Raw genomic sequence first — 18,681 nt, 5'->3', positions numbered from 1 at the left:
AAGTTATGGCCAAAATAAGTTTACTGTTCACATGCAATCGCTCATCTTTGAGATTTTGGGTCTGGCAGACTTTTGGTCCAACTTTGGTCAGTAATTTGATCAAGTTAAGTTCATAATTTGGTCTAACTTTCTTCATATGAAATGTTCTACCATACCTTAGGTTTCCATTGGTTCAAGAATCGCCTAAATCCGAGTATTCTAGAGAGAGTTATAGCCATCCAAACATTACTGCTCAAATGAAAATCTGCAGAGTTGCAGGTTTGATAACTTAACTTTGCTCAATAATTTGAATGGTTTAATGGCATAATTTGGGGTAATGTTCTTCATGAAAGTTGTTTTTCTATATCATATCTTGTTGCTGTAAAAATTTCAGGTCAATTTGACCATTCTACAGTGCGTTATGGCCAAATGAACGGTTACTGTTCATTTGGTCATTCTGCAGGCTGTTTGTGGTATCCGGATTGGGGCCAACTTTTGGTCCTCTTGCTTTGGTCTTTTGGGCATGGTTTCTTCAGCAAAAATGTGCCATTATAAGCCTAGTTTCATGTCCAATTGGCCAAACACCAATTGGACCAACACAGCCCAAGTTATGGCAGTCCAAGTGGACTGAATTTTGATCCCTCCTCTGCATCCTAGGCGACCTACATCTTCACTTTGCAATCCTATTTTTCAGTCCAAATTGTGCTCAACTTACCTAAAATAGTCACTAATTGACCCTTATAATGTTCTTTCACAATTTCATAAGCTAAATCCAAGTTTCACACCTCAAAACCCTAATTTCCATTATAAATTTTCATAACTACCTTAATTAATCACTTTCATTCCTTACATATATATATATATATATATATATATATATATATATATATATATATATATATTTTTTTTTTTTTTTTTTTTTAAAACATACTCTCTAGTTCACTCTAAGTTCATCAAGACACTCAATCATGTTCCTTCTTTAGGGCTGCCAAAAATCATGGTGGACATACACATAACTTTTATTCATTTAAGTTACAAATTCATACTTGTTTCAAGTCTCTAGCATGGGATTAAAGAGTTTTAAGTATATATGTGCACTAACCTCTTGTAGGGCAGAATTTTCCCAAGTTAATCTTCACTTTCTTTCCCTTTCTAGGCTGCCAAACACTTCCCAAGAGGTAGAGACAAGTTTTTAGTGAAGGGACTTAGGGTTTTATAGTGCAAATTCATGGGAAAATGGAAGTAATTAAAGAAAACTTCCATGGAGGGTTATGGAGGAGAGGATCACGTTTTGAAGAAGAAGATGGCTGCTTGTTTTTGGTCTTCCTTGGTCTTTATTTATCTCTTTTATTAATTAGTCAAATGGTTACTTAATTGTGATTGGTGGACAATTTTAAATGACCTCATAATATGTCATAATTGGCATTTTATTGTATTTTCTTTTCTTTTCTTTTCTACTAACTTCAAATTAATTTTTCATCAACATTAATTCATATTTTATGTCATAATAATTATTTACTCAACTGGACAAGTTAGCCAAAAATCGTCTCTGAAGGCGAAATGACCAAAATGCCCTCCGTTTGGCTTAACGGATCAAAATTGTCTATACCGATTGAAAAATTTTTCTAAATATTTTCTTGGCATTCTAATGCCATAGGAACCTCAATGACCCTTCTCTGGTGTCCCAAAAATTATTTTATGAATTTTTCTCCGGGTCTAGGGCTCCTCGTTGCGAGAACCGCAACTTACCTCTGATTACCCATCGCTTGGGCACCGGCTCATTTGACTTGGTTGTATTTTATTGCTAAAATTTTTACTAAATTTTTCTTAGTAATATTTGAGTTAATTATGGTTCCTCACTTTAGTTTAAATATTTTTCCAGAAGTTCTAGTCCTGGGACCGACAGGTCACGAGCGATGAGAATGTACGGAGTTGCTACTGGGAGGGTGTTACAACTCTTCCCCTCTAATTTAAATTTCGTCCTCGAAATTTACCCAATGTAAATAGCCAAGGAGCTACTACCTCTTTATTTCTTCACCTTTTCGTGTTATCCTACTTCACTTTCTCCTTAGTCTCAATCCTATCCTCAAACAGTTATGTACTCATCCTTTTTCATCTTAAATACAGTCTCCTTCTCATTTCCATTCGCTATCTCATTGTCTCTTCACTCTCTTATTCCATATCTTAAACTAAAAAAAACAGGAAATACAGATCTGCAATAGTGTCACCTCGACTCTTATGAATGCAATGCATGATATGCAACCTATCTAGGTCCAGAAACGCCTAAACCGTGCTCTGATACCACTAAATGTGACACCCCTTACCCGACTACAGTGTAGCCGAGCAAGTTATGCCACTCAGTGTGCCGGAGCACTCTATTTTATCTTAATTCATTTTTATCGTAGTTTGGAATATAACTTGTGAAATATAATTCATTTATTGAAATTGTAATTTATTTGAGGTTCCAAAAATTTTAAAGAAAATCCAGCGGAGTACCGGCTAAAAATGGAGAAAACAGTTCTTCGGAATCTGTGAAAAACACTTCTAATAATCATATTCATTTATTCACAAACTCCAATATCAAAATCTCAATATTTTTCAACCATTTGTTTCTCAATCATTCATCACATTTGATAGTCATGTAACAGTCACAGATCAATATTCACTTTTCCATTTACAAACACAATTTTGCATTATTTACATGAAAATCAAAATACATTACATAAGTTTCATTTACACAAAGGAAAATAAAAATCAATTACAAAATACCAAAATGAAGCCTAGTGTCCTACCAATGCACTGTAGACGGTGAGGTGACACGGACACTATGCAGAACTGTGAACTGCCTTACCGAATCTGTGGTCTACTGGGCCCTCTGTCCAAATCTTCAGTACCTACGCGTTGCAAAAGCGACGCGCTAAGCATAAAGCTTAGTGGTGCCAATAATACAAGAAAATATAATATGCAAATAAAAATAATAATTTCCTTGCTATTGTGTTCATAAGAAATGAGTAATTACTAACTTATTGTTTAGTCGAGGGCTAATCATGTTTTATGATATTAACTTCTTCATGCATTTCGTTAATTATTTTCTTCATGATCTTGAGCTTCTTTGTATTTTTGTAATCATTCCTGATACTTAATTTTCGTATTTTCTTTAATAATCAGTTCAATCACAGTTATACTTTTCCATGCCCAAGTAACCTATCTTTGGACGATCGAATCGATAACGTCGTTGGCACTGGACACCGCGGTGCCTCGGGCCGTCATACCATGGGACGCAAAACGTCTACCACGTATACAGTCAGTATGGCTAAAAAGCCATGATATCACATAATCGGGCATAAAAGCCATGAATACGGGCATAAAAGCCATGAATACGGGCATAAAGTCATGAATACAGGCATAAAGCCTTTCGCAGTACTGCTAAAACAATACCCTATTGGCATGCCAAACTATCCAAACCAATCACATTAGGCCTACTAGGGCATTTTGCATTTTTAAGTTTCACATTTTTGAATTTCAAGTTTTGGTATCACTATTCACTTCATTAGTCAAACAAAAAGTTGACTTTTGCATAGAAAGTAGGTACATTGGCTTTGGCACTTCAAACATACCACATTTTTCATTTAAAACTTGTTGGAAGTGATCACCATTACCATTTCTAGGCTTAAACCAAGGGAAACAAAATTTTCGATTTTGAAGCTTAACTTTCTTTTCTATTAAGCTTTATTCTGATTGGGAATTTGAGGAAATGGTAAACATGAAAGTTGTTCCTTATTTGGTCTAGTTTAATTTATTTTTTTGAATCACTCCATTTGGAGTTTTGTAGCCCAAGTTATGGCCAAAATAAGTTTATTGTTCACGTGCCTTGTTCATCTTTGAGATTTTGGAGTGCAGATTTTTGGTCCAACTTTGGTCAGTAATTTGATCAAGTTAAGTTCATAATTTGGTCTAACTTTCTTCATATGAAATGTTCTACCATACCTTAGGTTTCCATCGGTTCAAGAATCGCCTAAATCCGAGTATTCTAAAGAGAGTTATAGCCATCCAAACATTACTGCTCAAATGAAAATCTGCAGAGTTACAGGTTTGATAACTTAACTTTGCTCAATAATTTGAATGGGTTAATGGCATAATTTGGGGTAATATTCTTCATGAAAGTTGTTTTTCTATATCATATCTTGTTGCTGTAAAAATTTCAGGTCAATTTGACCATTCTACAGTGAGTTATGGCCAAATGAACGGTTACTGTTCATTTGGTCATTCTGCAGGGGCTGTTTGCAGGGTATCCGGATTGGGGCCAACTTTTGGTCCTCTTGCTTTGGTCTTTTGGGCATGGTTTCTTCAGCAAAAATGTGCCATTATAAGCCTAGTTTCATGTCCAATTGGCCAAACACCAATTGGACCAACACAGCCCAAGTTATGGCAGTCCAAGTGGACTGAATTTTGATCCCTGCGCTCTTGTCCTAGGGCAGCCTACATCTTCACTTTGCAATCCTATTTTTCAGTCCAAATTGTGCTCAACTTACCTAAAATAATCACTAATTGACCCTTATAATGTTCTTTCACAATTTCATAAGCTAAATCCAAGTTTCACACCTCAAAACCCTAATTTCCATTATAAATTTTCATAACTACCTTAATTAATCACTTTCATTCCTTACATATATATATATATATATATATATATATATATATATATATATATATATATATATATATATTTAAACATACTCTCTAGTTCACTCTAAGTTCATCAAGACACTCAATCATGTTCCTTCTTTAGGGCTGCCAAAAATCATGGTGGACATACACATAACTTTTATTCATTTAAGTTACAAATTCATACTTGTTTCAAGTCTCTAGCATGGGATTAAAGAGTTTTAAGTATATATGTGCACTAACCTCTTGTAGGGCAGAATTTTCCCAAGTTAATATTCACTTTCTTTCCCTTTCTAGGCTGCCAAACACTTCCCAAGAGGTAGAGACAAGTTTTTAGTGAAGAGACTTAGGGTTTTATAGTGCAAATTCATGGGAAAATGGAAGTAATTAAAGAAAACTTCCATGGAGGGTTATGGAGGAGAGGATCACGTTTTGAAGAAGAAGATGGCTGCTTGTTTTTGGTCTTCCTTGGTCTTTATTTATCTCTTTTATTAATTAGTCAAATGGTTACTTAATTGTGATTGGTGGACAATTTTAAATGACCTCATAATATGTCATAATTGGCATTTTATTGTATTTTCTTTTCTTTTCTTTTCTTTTCTACTAACTTCAAATTAATTTTTCATCAACATTAATTCATATTTTATGTCATAATAATTATTTACTCAACTGGACAAGTCGGCCAAAAATCGTCTCTGAAGGCGAAATGACCAAAATGCCCTCCGTTTGGCTTAACGGGTCAAAATTGTCTGTACCGATTGAAAAATTTTTCTAAATATTTTCTTGGCATTCTAATGCCATAGGAACCTCAATGACCCTTCTCTGGTGTCCCAAAAATTATTTTATGAATTTTTCTCCGGGTCTAGGGCTCCTCGTTGCGAGAACCGCAACTTACCTCTGATTACCCATCGCTTGGGCACCGGCTCATTTGACTTGGTTGTATTTTATTGCTAAAATTTTTACTAAATTTTTCTTAGTAATATTTGAGTTAATTATGGTTCCTCACTTTAGTTTAAATATTTTTCCAGAAGTTCTAGCTGTCCGGACCGACACCGGTCACCAGAACAGTAGAATGTATGGAGTTGCTACCGGGAGGGTGTTACACTTTCTCCTTTAATGATGTCATTATAAATAATTATATTTTTAATTCTTTCTTTTTCCTTTTCTTTTCTTTTCATTTCATTTCTTATTTTCTTTTTACAAAATTCATAATTTTAATTTATTTTTTGTGTTTTAATCTCTCTCATTTTAATTGACATTTAGGTTAAACTTTAACTCTAAGGTTGAATGACCAAAATGCCCCTTATTGTACTTATCGAGTTATAATTATCTGTACTAATTAATTAAATTTTCTTGTATTTTTTTTTGGAATTTTTATTGCCATTTAAACCTCTTAAAGCCTTCAATTAAATCTCAAAAACTATTTCCTAGGGTTCCTTGCGGGTCTGGGGTCGGTATCTGTCTTTATTGATGCTTCTCCGTATGGTCACCTATCGCTGCGGTTCTGGCTCATTTAACCGGATAGTACTTCGCTTCTTTTACTTTTCTTTAATTTTACTTAGTCTGTATTCAGTCAATTTATGTTTCCTCACTCTAGTTTGAGTGTAATTCCAGACATTCTGACTGTCCGGATAGACATTAGTCGTCGGAATAGTAGAATGTTCGGACTACTTAAAGTGAGGGCGTTACAAGTATAGCTGTCATTTTCTTGAGATTTTAGTTTTACAATTAATTTATTCTCTAATAAAAATAAGAAAGAAATTTTAGTTATAATTGAAGAATTATTAATCATGCATCTAATATATAGTTCACTCTAAGTAACATGTGTATTTTATTTAATGAATGTCACAATTCATGTAGGATATATTCTTTTTCAATTATATATATATATATATATATTTTAAATTCACTTTGTAAAATGGTACAAATTTATTTTACATAAATGATTTATTTGGCTTGATTAAAAAAATAATTATGTTAATTTATATTTAATCAAAATATTTTTTTAGTTTAAAATTTCAATAAAAAAGAATATAAAATGTGTTATATAATAAATAAAAAAATTTATTTATTGTATATAATAAATATAAAATATATGTTTTTTTTAAATATAAAGTTTAAATCAATTAATTATTTTGTTAATCAAATAAAACATCAGAGACTATATTGTAATTTATTGTTAACTTTCTCAAATTTAATTTACCCCATTTTGGCTACAAATTGTGACAACTAATTAATGTTCGACTATAATATATGAAATTTAAAAAATTAGCTATAATTATTAGTTAACATAAACCTTAAGAATTCTTTTGTCCAATTAGCCTATAAAAAAAGAAGAAACAAGAAATGCAAAGCAACATGAAAGCCTCTATTGTTGGATGAAAATGAAAAATACCATACTAGTGTTAGTTGTGTGTGCCCTAGAGCATGTACTAATCTTGTAACTTGTGAATAACATTGTAAATATTTTAATGGAAATAAACATTTCATTTAAATGTTGTGTATGTTTAATATATATTTATTTGAAATTGTCCATTAGCAATATGTTATATATTCTATTCTTATGAGATAAGAATATAAGTGACAGAATATATGGGACATTTGCTATAAATCAGAGTTAGCAGCTAAAGGATATTTTGGTGGGCACATTATATCCAAAGAGCTGTCACCTCTTTTTAGCTTCATTGATCAGTATGAGATACTGATGTATATGGAATGGTGAGTCTCATGCCATCTGATATGAGATATCAGGATAAATACAGTGGACACTTATGAGATGAGTAGGTCGAACTTGTGACGTACGGATGACATGAACATGGCTTTTACTCGAGTCAATAAAATATTATCTGTGTCATACTAGTGCATATAGTCCTCAGACCTGAGATGACACGGTTGTCTCTTATATAGGTATTTTAAGTTTGATACCACTTACATATCTATACTGTGTATAGATATTCTGGTGTGTGTTGGCTCATATTAGTTATATGTTGAGACAGGTGTTTAGTCAAGAGGGGATCCGTAGCCTTGAGTAAACAGAGTTAAAAGTCCTATGTGGATTTGAGCTGTTCTTAATAAGATTAAGTTCCTGGCCAAGATAGATGACTTTGTCAGGAAAGGTGTTTCCTGATGGTAAAGTCTTATATGTCAAGAATCAGATTTCAAATGAGTGCATAAGATTCCATGATAAGGGGTTTGACTCTTCCATGACCCCTAATGGGATTGAGACATAATACGGAAGGATTTTAGTGTATGATGACATATGATTAAGGGTTCATATTTAAGGTATTCCTTATTGCTAATTTGGTGGCCATGGCATGCTATGCTAAGTGTCAACCATGGTCTATGAGATGCCTAAAATGATTTATTTTAGGTGAGGAAGAGTTTCAATTATATTAAGAGCTAATATCATTTCTTATTACCAATTGGTAATGAGCCTAGTAAGTCACACACCTACATAAGTTTATCACCAAGTCAATTATGATTTAATTGATTAGTTAAAGAGTTTAATTAATTAATTAATTAAATTTGATTTGCAATGAGATTGCAAAGTCCCTAGCATGACTTGAAATCAAATCTTGGATATTGGATGCATGATATAAATTGGATTTATATTTAAAGAGTTTAAATATGAATTTAATTGTGAAGTTAATTAATGGAGATTAATTAATTAATTAATTAATTAATTTATATGTGATATAAATTAATTTGAGGGAGAAATTACAATTTTGGGTTGAGAACTCAAAAATGCATACAAGGGCATTTTGGTAATTTCACATGGTGATACGTGGCACAATGAGATGGTGACACGTGACACCTATAGATGTGTACTACTTGTCTTTCATTGATGGAAGATCAATTATTGATGATTTAATCTAGCATTGACAAGTGTCATAATTAGATTAAAACACATAAAAAGCTAGATTAAATTAGAGCTCGACATGTGGCAACTATATAATGGTTTTTGTCTCTTGTATATAAATACAAGATAAGAAGGAAGAAAAAAGAAGAAAATTCTCTCTCCTTCTTCTTCATCTTGGACGACAACAAGAGTGTCCCTCTCTCTCTTGTTTTTCTACCATAGATTCATAAGGAAAAACTTGTTTTCCTTTGAATCAAAATCACTAGAAAGGGTTTCTAGCCTAAAACATCCAATAAAACATCACCTAAAGACATATACCGTAATTGTTAGTGGTTGGCAAGCATCAAAGAGAGGATTTGGGGCTGCCTAAGGTGATCTTGGTGGAAGCTTGTGGTGGACAAGCTGGAGGAGCTATAAGTGGAGCTCTGGAGACTTTCAAAGGGAGCAAGAAGTGTGATTTTGCGCTTTTGAGGTTAGTCTTATTCAATCCCTCTTTTAGTTAGCGTTTGGTAGGTTTAAATATTAAACCTCAATCCTTGATGGCAAATAAATCCCAAATGCATGTTAGAAGAGTGTTTTGACATGCTTTAGGGCATTAGAGATTGGCTAGGATCATAATACGCTTGTATGTATGCTTGAAACCCTAGAGAAAAATTTTTAAAATCCATCCACTAAGGCCCTAAACATGCTTCCCATCGCCAACAACTAGAAAATAAAAACCACAAAACACTTCACTACTAACCTTCATGCATATCATTGACCCCTTAACCTGTCACTTGAATTCCTGATGAAATTAACTAAAGCAAAGGCTTCTTCTGCAGCCATAGATGATGGAAAGTTCGAATTTTAGATGCAATAACCTGGGAATCACTAATAATGGAAGTGGAAAGTTTTGGCAGTTACTAATTGTTCTTTGTACCTTTCAAATCTTCCCTTTTAGGGTAAGGAACAACTCAATTAAGTAAATTGATAGTAGAAGGAGGATGATTAATATTTTTGTAGTGATAAATTGAATGAATTTTGTCAAAAATGGTTGAATTTTTAGGTTTCTCTTATAAACCCTCACCGTTTATGACCCAAGAAAAAAGTCGCTATCTATTAGCTAGTGAAGAGAAAATAAATTAAAATATATTATTAATAGTACATAGGTAATTTTACAACAAACTATAAATTTTTCTCTATTGTGTTTTTATTTTTTTCCATATTTTGTCTCCTAAACAAAGAAAAAATAAGCAATAGATAGTACTTAATATGTTCCTTCGCCCCTCTATCTTCTCTTGCTTATTCAAATAAGAAAAAATGTCTATAAAACTTTTATTTTTCACCCTATAATTTTCTTTCCCTCCCTTCCCTTTTCCATCAATCCAAACAAGTTGTTAAATTTTTAGGACCAAGCTTAGGTCGGTACAATTCATAGTAGTTATTATTATTATTAAATTATTTAATAAAACTTTAATTAATTAAGATAATAATGAACTCTTATCTTAATCCTAAAAATAAATTAATCAGACTATTTTGATTGAAAATCATTTTTATTTTTTAATAAAAATTGTTTAAATATAAATAATAAAATAAAAAATTTTCAAATATCATTAAGTGTTAATTTAATTTCACAGTTTTTTAAAGCAAATTTCATAGTTAGTATAATATCAATAATTAAATTATAATTTTAAATTAATTAAAATCTTATATTATATATATATTTTTAATAAATTTGTTTTTGTAAAAAATTAAAAAAATATCAACTCAAATTAATATGCATTGAGCCAGCAAGCTTGGGCCTATTTAAATAGAACTTGGCAGGCGGTACAGCACACTAATTTGTACCAGTCTTTAGGTTGGACTCCATAAGTATTTATTCGTTTATTTTCTTTTCCCTGCTTATTTATTTATCCTTATTCTCTTTCTCCACCCGTCAGACACCAACAGTAAATCTACCACCGCGACCACCGCACCAGCACCAGCACCTCTCAACATAGTCTAATGCTTCCCAAATTCTGAATGAGCGCACCCTAAATAATCATATTAAGGTATATTTGTCTTACTCGTGTTCTTGTTTTGAATTTGATTGTAATTCGGCAAATATGGATTGATAACAGTATGCTATTGCCATCAATAAATTTTGAGTAGCAAGATTTTAGTGTTTTATTGGCATGACCTTGAATTCGAGGAGAAGTTTTTTATAAGTATTTTGGATATTTGCTCATTTTTTGCTTATACAAGTATGATGATTTTTTTTTTGGTTAATTTGTATTTCGTTTCTTCATGTGCTGGTTTTGAACTCTATTATAATTCTACAAATTTTGACTAATGGTTAGGCTATTACCATGATATGATTTGATTGTAAGGTCAGTGTTACCTGATTCCATGGTTCACCACGGTACATGGTACGGCTACGGATACGGGATACTGCAATTTTATAATTTGCATACAGTGGCTAGACTTAGTTAGTAAGCTATATGGGGTCGTGGTGGTAGGATATGATATATTGCTCAATTCGCCTTGAATTATATGCATGAAAAATCATGCAATTCAAAGCGGTTATTTTATAAAATTTAAGTTGTATATAAAATTCAAATAATACAAAGCAAAAAGATTCAATAACTCTAATTTGCCTTAATTTAACTTTTAATTTATTGTGATAAAGCTTAGTTTATAGGCTAGTAATTAGAGAGAAAAATATATTTTAAGTATCCTATTTAATTAAAACAACCGTTTTTATTCCATAAATTATTTATTTCCCTTTAAAATGCTATTTATTTTTTCCTTAGTTATCTTTTATAGAATTTGCCAATTTATGCCTTTCTGTATGTAAATATATTACGTTTGGGTATGAAGAATTGAAAACATGGTATGAGGGGGTGTCAGCAGTTTAGATAACATTGAGTACAATTTTATTGTTTTATTAGTGTGACAGCGAATTCAAGGAGAAGAATATTTGATTCTTTGTTCAATTTTGGTTTATACATGTCTATGAATATATAAAAGAGAATAAGTATAATTATTGACACTGTTTTCCACTGTCTGTCTACTATTACCTCTGCAGTTTTTTTTTTTTTTGGTATGCAATTTTGAACCAATTATTGTTTTTTTGGCTCGCCACCTTCAATCCTCACCCCTCCCTCTTCTTTCTACCTTTTTCAAAATCTGAATGTCCAAATTTAATAAAATAACTGAATAGGATTGAGGGCAAGATCAAGATGGTAATGTTTTTTTAATGGTTAATAATTTGTGTGGTAACTTCTTTATGCAAATGATGTATTAATGGAAATGAAGACCACTCTTGTGTCCATAAATGGATCATTACTTTCATGAATTACAATTACTGTGATGTGATCTAAATAACATACACTTGCAAGTTGAATTTCTTTTTCATGTAATGAAACAATGAGCATTTAAAGTGACAATCCAGAACTGCAGTCTACTTGTGTAGCTGCAACTTAATAATTAATATTCACCAAGTCTTCTTGCTTACCTAATGAATCTAACTGGGCTTTTGTTGTCCTTCTGATGAGACACTTTTGTAAATTACTAGGTTTTACATGTGTATTATGAATGGAGTATGTAGCTTAACTAAACTATCAAAGTTTCTAACTTCCTCCTATTATTCAGGGTTTGCCGTTTGTCTTCAATGGCATTGTGTCTTTAAACCTGGCGGGAGGCTAAAATTGTTAACTTACTTTAAATTTGAGCTTCTGGATTTGAACTTTTTGATAGGGATTAATAAATTACGTAAAAATGGAAGCCAAGGTCACAAAGGTATTGGATAGTAGTAGTCGCAAAGTTATGCTTGGTCTGAAGAGAAAACGAGCATCCCGTTATGCAGCATATTTTGCTGAAGCTTCCCGAATTATTTCACCTGAGTGGCCAACTGTGCATTGTTCAACTTGTAAGTCTGGGAAACGGAGGAGACTAACTAGAAGCCGAAGAAAGGTTGTGAGCTGTGGGTATCATTTCAGAAGATCTTTGCTTCGGTGTTATTCAAATTTTAAGAGGACTGGGGTGCCACAACGTCTTATGTTTTATCAGAGTGGCGAATGGACTGATTTTTCTCAAGATCTTGTTGCTCTGGTTAGGAAGGATCTTCAAGAGAAGAAACCTGCTATTCAGGTTGAGTTAGAGGGCCGTCACTACTTGCTGGATCTCTTGCACATGTTTCTAGTGGACTTGAAGGCAGGCTTTCGGAAACCAATTGCTTGGATTGATGAAGAAGGTGGCTGTTTCTTTCCAGAAATTTATATTGATAACGAGGAGCCACATGAGTGCTGCCAGCAAAATTGTGTGAATGACCAAGGGCCTATTTTTAGAGCGTGTAATGGACCTCATGAGATAAAGCTGCAGCTGGAAATTGACATAAATGGATTGGATCCTCATCAATCTACGTTAGAGTATAGTGGAGAGACGAATGCCTTTGTTAAGCGTATTGAAATTGCTCACAATCCTACAAGTGTGAATGTTGTAGAAGTTGAGGATAGTTGCAACAGGAAGCTTGATGAAAAAATTAATGAAGCTTTTGAGGAAAATCAACATATTTTAGCAAATTTATCCACTGTTAATGAAAAGTTGGATTCTGATACTGTACAAAATTGTTTTCTTACAGGCATGAACTCTTTTAATAGTACTGACATACTTGATATTCGTCACTCGTCTAGTACTTCAATGCAAACCCGATTGGAGATTTTCCAGAAGCAAATTGAACTTACAAAAAGTTGTCGTGGTGATGCAAATGTTCGATATGCATGGCTTGCTTCGTCTAAAGAATTATTATCTACAATCATGTTGTATGGACTTGGACATTGTGGACCATCCATGATTAAGTCCAAATATGGCATTGGTGTTCATCTCCATGCAGCAAACTGCAGCCAAGCGAGGTTAGGTTCTTGTGCATTCTATCCTTTCACATCCAATTGAAATTGTCTGGTGCATGGATTGTATGTTTGCTGTTGTAGTAAAATTCACCTAGTTCCAACAAAAGATTCTTCTTATTGAACTTGAGTTGCAATTTTCATGATTGACGCCTTCTATTATATTTTTAGTTTTGCATATAAGTCAATTGTTCTGTTAATCTGAAATCTTCCTTATTTATGTTCTTATCTGAGTCAAAAAGTTTAGTTGTAAACTGTATTAGTCTTTTGGTTTAAGATGGATAACTGAGATGAGTGATATTTAAAATTGTTTTTTGCAACTTATGAGGATGGTTTGTGCCAAGAAAATGTAAATGAGTTTTTTTAGAAATTTAGCAAATTTACTTCTGTTCTGTTTCTCTTTCTCTGTTGTAATTGGGCTGAAATTTGCTTATGTTCTAAACTAAGCAGAATCGAATTGGATAACCGAATTGAATTTTTCTGTTTGGTTCAGTTTGGTTCTTTTAATGAATTTGAATTTCAGTTTTTTCAGTTGAATTTGGTTCGAAACTAAACTGATTGATTGCACATCCCTAGTGCCAAGGAAATTTTCTGCTGCCATTTGCCTAGGGAGCCAGGCCTCCAATCCCGGAAAGTTTTAAAATTTTTGTAGTATTAAAAAAATAAAAATGCATTTAATTATGGAGAAAAATTAAATTTGGCCCCTCCAAAGTATAAACTAAAAAAATTATACTAAATTACTAAATAAAATCTTTTATATTACATTTTTTGCCTCCTAAAATTTACAAAACTTCTAAAAAATAAAAATATTTATAGCTCATGGTGTCAGTATTACTGTAATTATTAGCCTTTCTATATAATAAATAAATAAAATTCAATAGTAACTGAATCTCATTGGGAAAAAAAACCCTAAAATTGGACAATTGAAATAGGCAAATAATTTTTAAATTTTTAAATTTATATTTTTGATTCTCTAATTTTCTATTTTAATGATTATATATATAAAATTCGTATAATTATATTTCTGATTCTATTTTAATTTTGAGATAAAAATATTATTATATTTTTAATAAGAAAAATAAATGTTTGAATATCTTCTCCCCCCCCCCCCAATGAAATGATTCTTGATTCGTACTTGGTTGCAGTATAATCATCTCATTCATGTGAGGATCATTGTCTTCCTTTTTTCATTATATATTATTATTTTATTCTATTCTTTTAATACTGTTCTATAATGATCTATTTACAGTGCAAAATTTTGTGATGTTGACGAAAATGGGGTACAACATATGGTTTTTTGTCGTGTAATAATGGGAAAAATGGAGCTCATTCAACCTGGGAGTCAGCAGTGCCATCCTAGTAGTGAGAATTTTGATAGTGGTGTTGATGACCTTCAAAACCCAAGCCAGTATATAGTGTGGAATATGAATATGAACACCCATATTTATCCAGAATTTGTTGTTAGTTTCAAGATCTCTTCCAATGCTGAAGGTGATCCGCTGCTGCTCTTGAGGTTTCAGTTTCTGGATGAAAAATATGCCCTATATATATGCACACACATGCACACTCACATGCACAAATATATATAATTGTTCTACAGTTCTACTAATGAATGAGAACTTGAAGATCCTTATATCGGATAGATGTTCACAATGATTTGTCATCTGCTGGATAGAACCAATAAGTTCTCTTGGTCTGAGAATCAAGCTTCATTCTCTATTGTCCAGTCTCCTTGGGTGCTGATAATTGAATCCATGACGCATAGTTATCTACTTTTGGTTTTGCTTTGTAACATTCGGAGCTCAATAACTACTCCAACTATTCATCCAGTCGCTTAGTTGGTGGTGTCTTCTCTACAAATGCTGTATGAATACATGAATTTCTTTTTTGAAAGTTTCTTTTGACTTGACTGCTAGATTTTTGTTTTCTCCCCTAACAGGGATTTTGGCTGGAAGTGAGATAAAACATGGTGTGTCCGGCATCACTATATCTTCACAAGGTGCTCAGCAAAATTTACCAATTGAGTCATCTACTGTTGATCTGAATCTGCCAATAGAATATCCTGTGGTTGATTTGAATCTACCTGTGGAGTCTCCTACGGCTGATCTGGCAAGTATACCTATTATAATTTGGCTCTTTCTTTTGTTTGTACATTATTCACTGGGCCCAAAATTTTATATTATGATTTTGACTTATATTTCTGTTATTCCTCCATAAAATAATAACTAACTGTTATTTTTTAGTAAATTGGAGCAAGTCTGGCTTAGCTTCTGTTGCTGCTTTTGGCAACAGCATCCCGAGCTTGTTCTGATGAAATGCCTTTTTTGGGAAGATTTTTAATCATGTTAAAAATGCAATGCTGAAAGCATGTGCATCCAAGGAAATGCTTTTGCCAAAGCTGTTGTAGGAGTAGACAAAACAAGCCTTTGATACTTTAGTTGTTGTAAGGAATGGTGGATGGCTGATTAATTGGCCCTGTCAAAATAATAGAATATGTTTTGTGCAAAGAAGGTAAAAATATTTTGAAGGATCAAGTAGCAAGAAGAACATAATCCATCTGAATCTTCTTATAACTTGTTAAACTAGTGGATGTTCATCCATCTGACTTTTGTTCCTGCTTGTAAGCTAGGTGCTTTTTTTTTTTTTTTTTTTGGGGTGGTGGGGGGGGGTCATTCATGAGTTCCATTGGGGGCTTTTAGCATCTTTTATTTTTCTTTTGTCAGTTCTACTCATTTGATTGATAACATTTGGTTTATGTTTCAGGGAAGTGAAAGCCAACCAAAATCTGGAGGTTCTCTAGGAAAAGCTCCAAGTCTTGGTTCAAGCAACTCAAGGACTCCTAAATCCCCTTGGATGCCCTTTCCTATGTTGTTTTCTGCAATCTCAAGTAAAGTTCCTCATACAGAAATGGAACGTATAGCTACTCATTATGAACTATTCCAGGTATTTTGAATAGCATCATGTCTTGTTGTCTTCAGTTTTGATTTAGATATTTTGTGATGCTCTTTTGTTTTTTTTTTTTTTTTTTAAAAAAAAAGAGAAAAGAAATCAACGTTTTAATGGAATATATACTAGGCAAAGAAGATAAGCAGGGAAGATTTTATCAAAAGGTTGAGATTGATAGTTGGAGATGCTTTACTGAAGTCGACGATAACGAGTCTTAATGTGAGGTATGATTTGATTTGCATGATAGTTAGACAGTAGTAATTTGGATTCTCTGCTTGTTAATTTCATGATAGATAAAAGGGAAAAGTATAAAAAGTGTTGTGTCTCTGTGGTACATGTCATTTTCAAGTAGCGTCCGGTGGTTTAGATTTTGACAAACTAGTACCTTATGGTTAAGTCTGTTAGCAAAGGAGGTCCAAAGTCCAGTAAAAAGAAGGTCTAAACACGTTTTCACTATTAATGGCTACTAACGTTCTGTGTCAGCAACCATTAATGGCATTAGGGTGTTTGTACTTTCTTTGTTAACAGACTTAACTGCATGGCACTTGTTTGTCAAAACACATTCCACATAACCTTACTTGAAAATGGAGCAAACCCCATAGTACTTTTTTGTACTTCTCCTTAGATAATAATAGGAAGATTTTAGTACCACTTAATCTATGTGCATGAGCGCTTGAAATCTGAATGCTGAATTATCAGTGTAAATGGAATTTAAAGGTAACATCGGTTGACTACATCTCTGAACTTGAATAGTAGAATTTCTTTTTAGCTTATTTGGGATCAGATTTATCTAAAGAGATTTTGAGCTGTCCGAATATTGGAAAATCTCTTGAACATGGTCCTATAGTTTTTTCGAGAGGGTGGGTGAATATAAGTTTTTTATTGTAAAATTTTGATTAGAGCCATCTGAATTGCTGCATGCATGAGCTTTGCCTTGAAAAAGTAAATAAAGTAACAAAATCTTGAATATGTCATGTATGCTAGTAATTCATACTATATTTGTTGGGATTGTTGCCCTTTTTAATGTTGGTTAGCCTACTAGTAATTGCTAATTTGTAGTTCTTTTAGAATTCATATGTCAAAATATGTTACCTTTAGAGTGAATTAATATAAAGTTCTTGAGTATTGTCATTAGTTAGTCCGTGTATGTTGACAATTACATCAATGCATCTCTGAGGTTTTATTTCGTCCACTAATTAGTCTCTCTGTCCATTTCTTTCAGCATATTCTTCTAGTTAAACATGTCAAATGAGATTTTCTTTTATTCCTGCAATATTCCTGCACACTCTCTCTCTCTCTCTCTCTCTCTCTCTGTGTGTGTGTTCTCATGGTCTCTCTTCCTTCTCCCCCTCTTCTCTCTCTCTCTCTCTCTCGCACCATCTCTCTTTCTGTAATCAAGGAGGAGTATATATGATGCTGTAATCAAGATCAATGGGAAAGAATTGCTTGATTTAACTGGTGCAAACAGAGACGAGTGCTTATTTTTAAATTTGTGACAGTATATTGTTCTAATTGATTGCTTGGGGTAGTTTTGATTATGATGTCTTGATGTGAACTTTGCTGTGGCCATATGTAGGCACCATTGAAGTGTGCGGAGGGAACAGCTAAGTCAACTGTAGAAGGTTAAGTGGGCTTTGATGGATCAAAGCGGCTCATGCTCTGCTGAACTGCTGTGTTGGAATTTAAGTAGAGTGTGGTTGAATGTGTTGACTTGGAAGTTGTGAATAATGTCTGTGACTGTTTTAAGTGTGTAGGTTTAGTTGTATCGTATTTTCTATTTGTTGATGAAGGGTTGTTGGTTTATGGAACAGAATGCCTTGCAAGAGTGTAATAATCTACTGTGCTAATTTGTCTCATCTTTCAACTTCTGCTGGCTTGGCTTGGTAGTTTTAATCGTTTTTATGTGTGAAATAACTAGGTCTTTATTATTAAGTTAAATAATACTTCATGATCATTGCATAAAAACAAAGTAGAGATGCTAAATAGTATTATTAAATGAATATTGAAGTTTAGGATAAATAATACTCAAGAAAAGTATAAATTAAATTAAGATATATTCATTTAACAAAATATATCTTCATTTACTAAATCTATTAAAAAGTTGTACCATATCATTTATTTCAATTAAACATTTAAAAACTTATTTTAAAGATTAATTTAATATTATTATAATTATTTAATGATTTAGAGATAGAGAAAAATTGAATGATATTATTATTATTATTATTATTATTATTATTATTATTATTATTTTATTGTTATTATAACAAATAAATATTATACGTAAATAGTTTGCTTTATACATGATAAATAATTAATAATATAAAAATAAATTTTTAAAAATATTATGTTAATATTGTACGTGTC

General features: G+C 32.5%; 1 protein-coding gene across 7 annotated transcripts; it reads left to right on the top strand.

The window, feature by feature from the left end:
• The first annotated feature begins 10,334 nt into the window (after positions 1 to 10,334).
• On the top strand, positions 10,335 to 18,170 carry LOC110670481 (inactive poly [ADP-ribose] polymerase RCD1). Of its 7 annotated transcripts, XM_021832550.2 has the most exons (8): positions 10,335 to 10,533; positions 12,116 to 13,065; positions 13,156 to 13,374; positions 14,618 to 14,859; positions 15,308 to 15,477; positions 16,132 to 16,311; positions 16,407 to 16,538; positions 17,891 to 18,170. In XM_021832550.2, the coding sequence occupies exons 2-7, from the start codon at positions 12,242 to 12,244 to the stop codon at positions 16,530 to 16,532; spliced, it is 1,761 nt and encodes a 586-aa protein (XP_021688242.2). In that variant the 5' UTR covers positions 10,335 to 10,533; positions 12,116 to 12,241; the 3' UTR covers positions 16,533 to 16,538; positions 17,891 to 18,170. The 7 variants fall into 7 exon arrangements, 6 of the variants coding, with proteins under 6 accessions (XP_021688242.2, XP_021688243.2, XP_021688239.2 ...); XR_002497907.2 differs by having other exon boundaries at positions 10,336 to 10,533; positions 12,116 to 13,374; positions 16,132 to 16,255; XM_021832551.2 differs by having other exon boundaries at positions 10,337 to 10,533; positions 12,116 to 13,374; positions 16,132 to 16,255; positions 16,444 to 16,538.
• Positions 18,171 to 18,681: the final 511 nt, after the last annotated feature.

Source organism: Hevea brasiliensis, chromosome 8, assembly GCF_030052815.1.
Source record: "Hevea brasiliensis isolate MT/VB/25A 57/8 chromosome 8, ASM3005281v1, whole genome shotgun sequence".
NCBI lineage: Eukaryota > Viridiplantae > Streptophyta > Magnoliopsida > Malpighiales > Euphorbiaceae > Hevea > Hevea brasiliensis.
The sequence above is the reverse complement of the archived record's forward strand: the minus strand, read 5'-3'. Positions and strand labels throughout refer to the sequence as shown.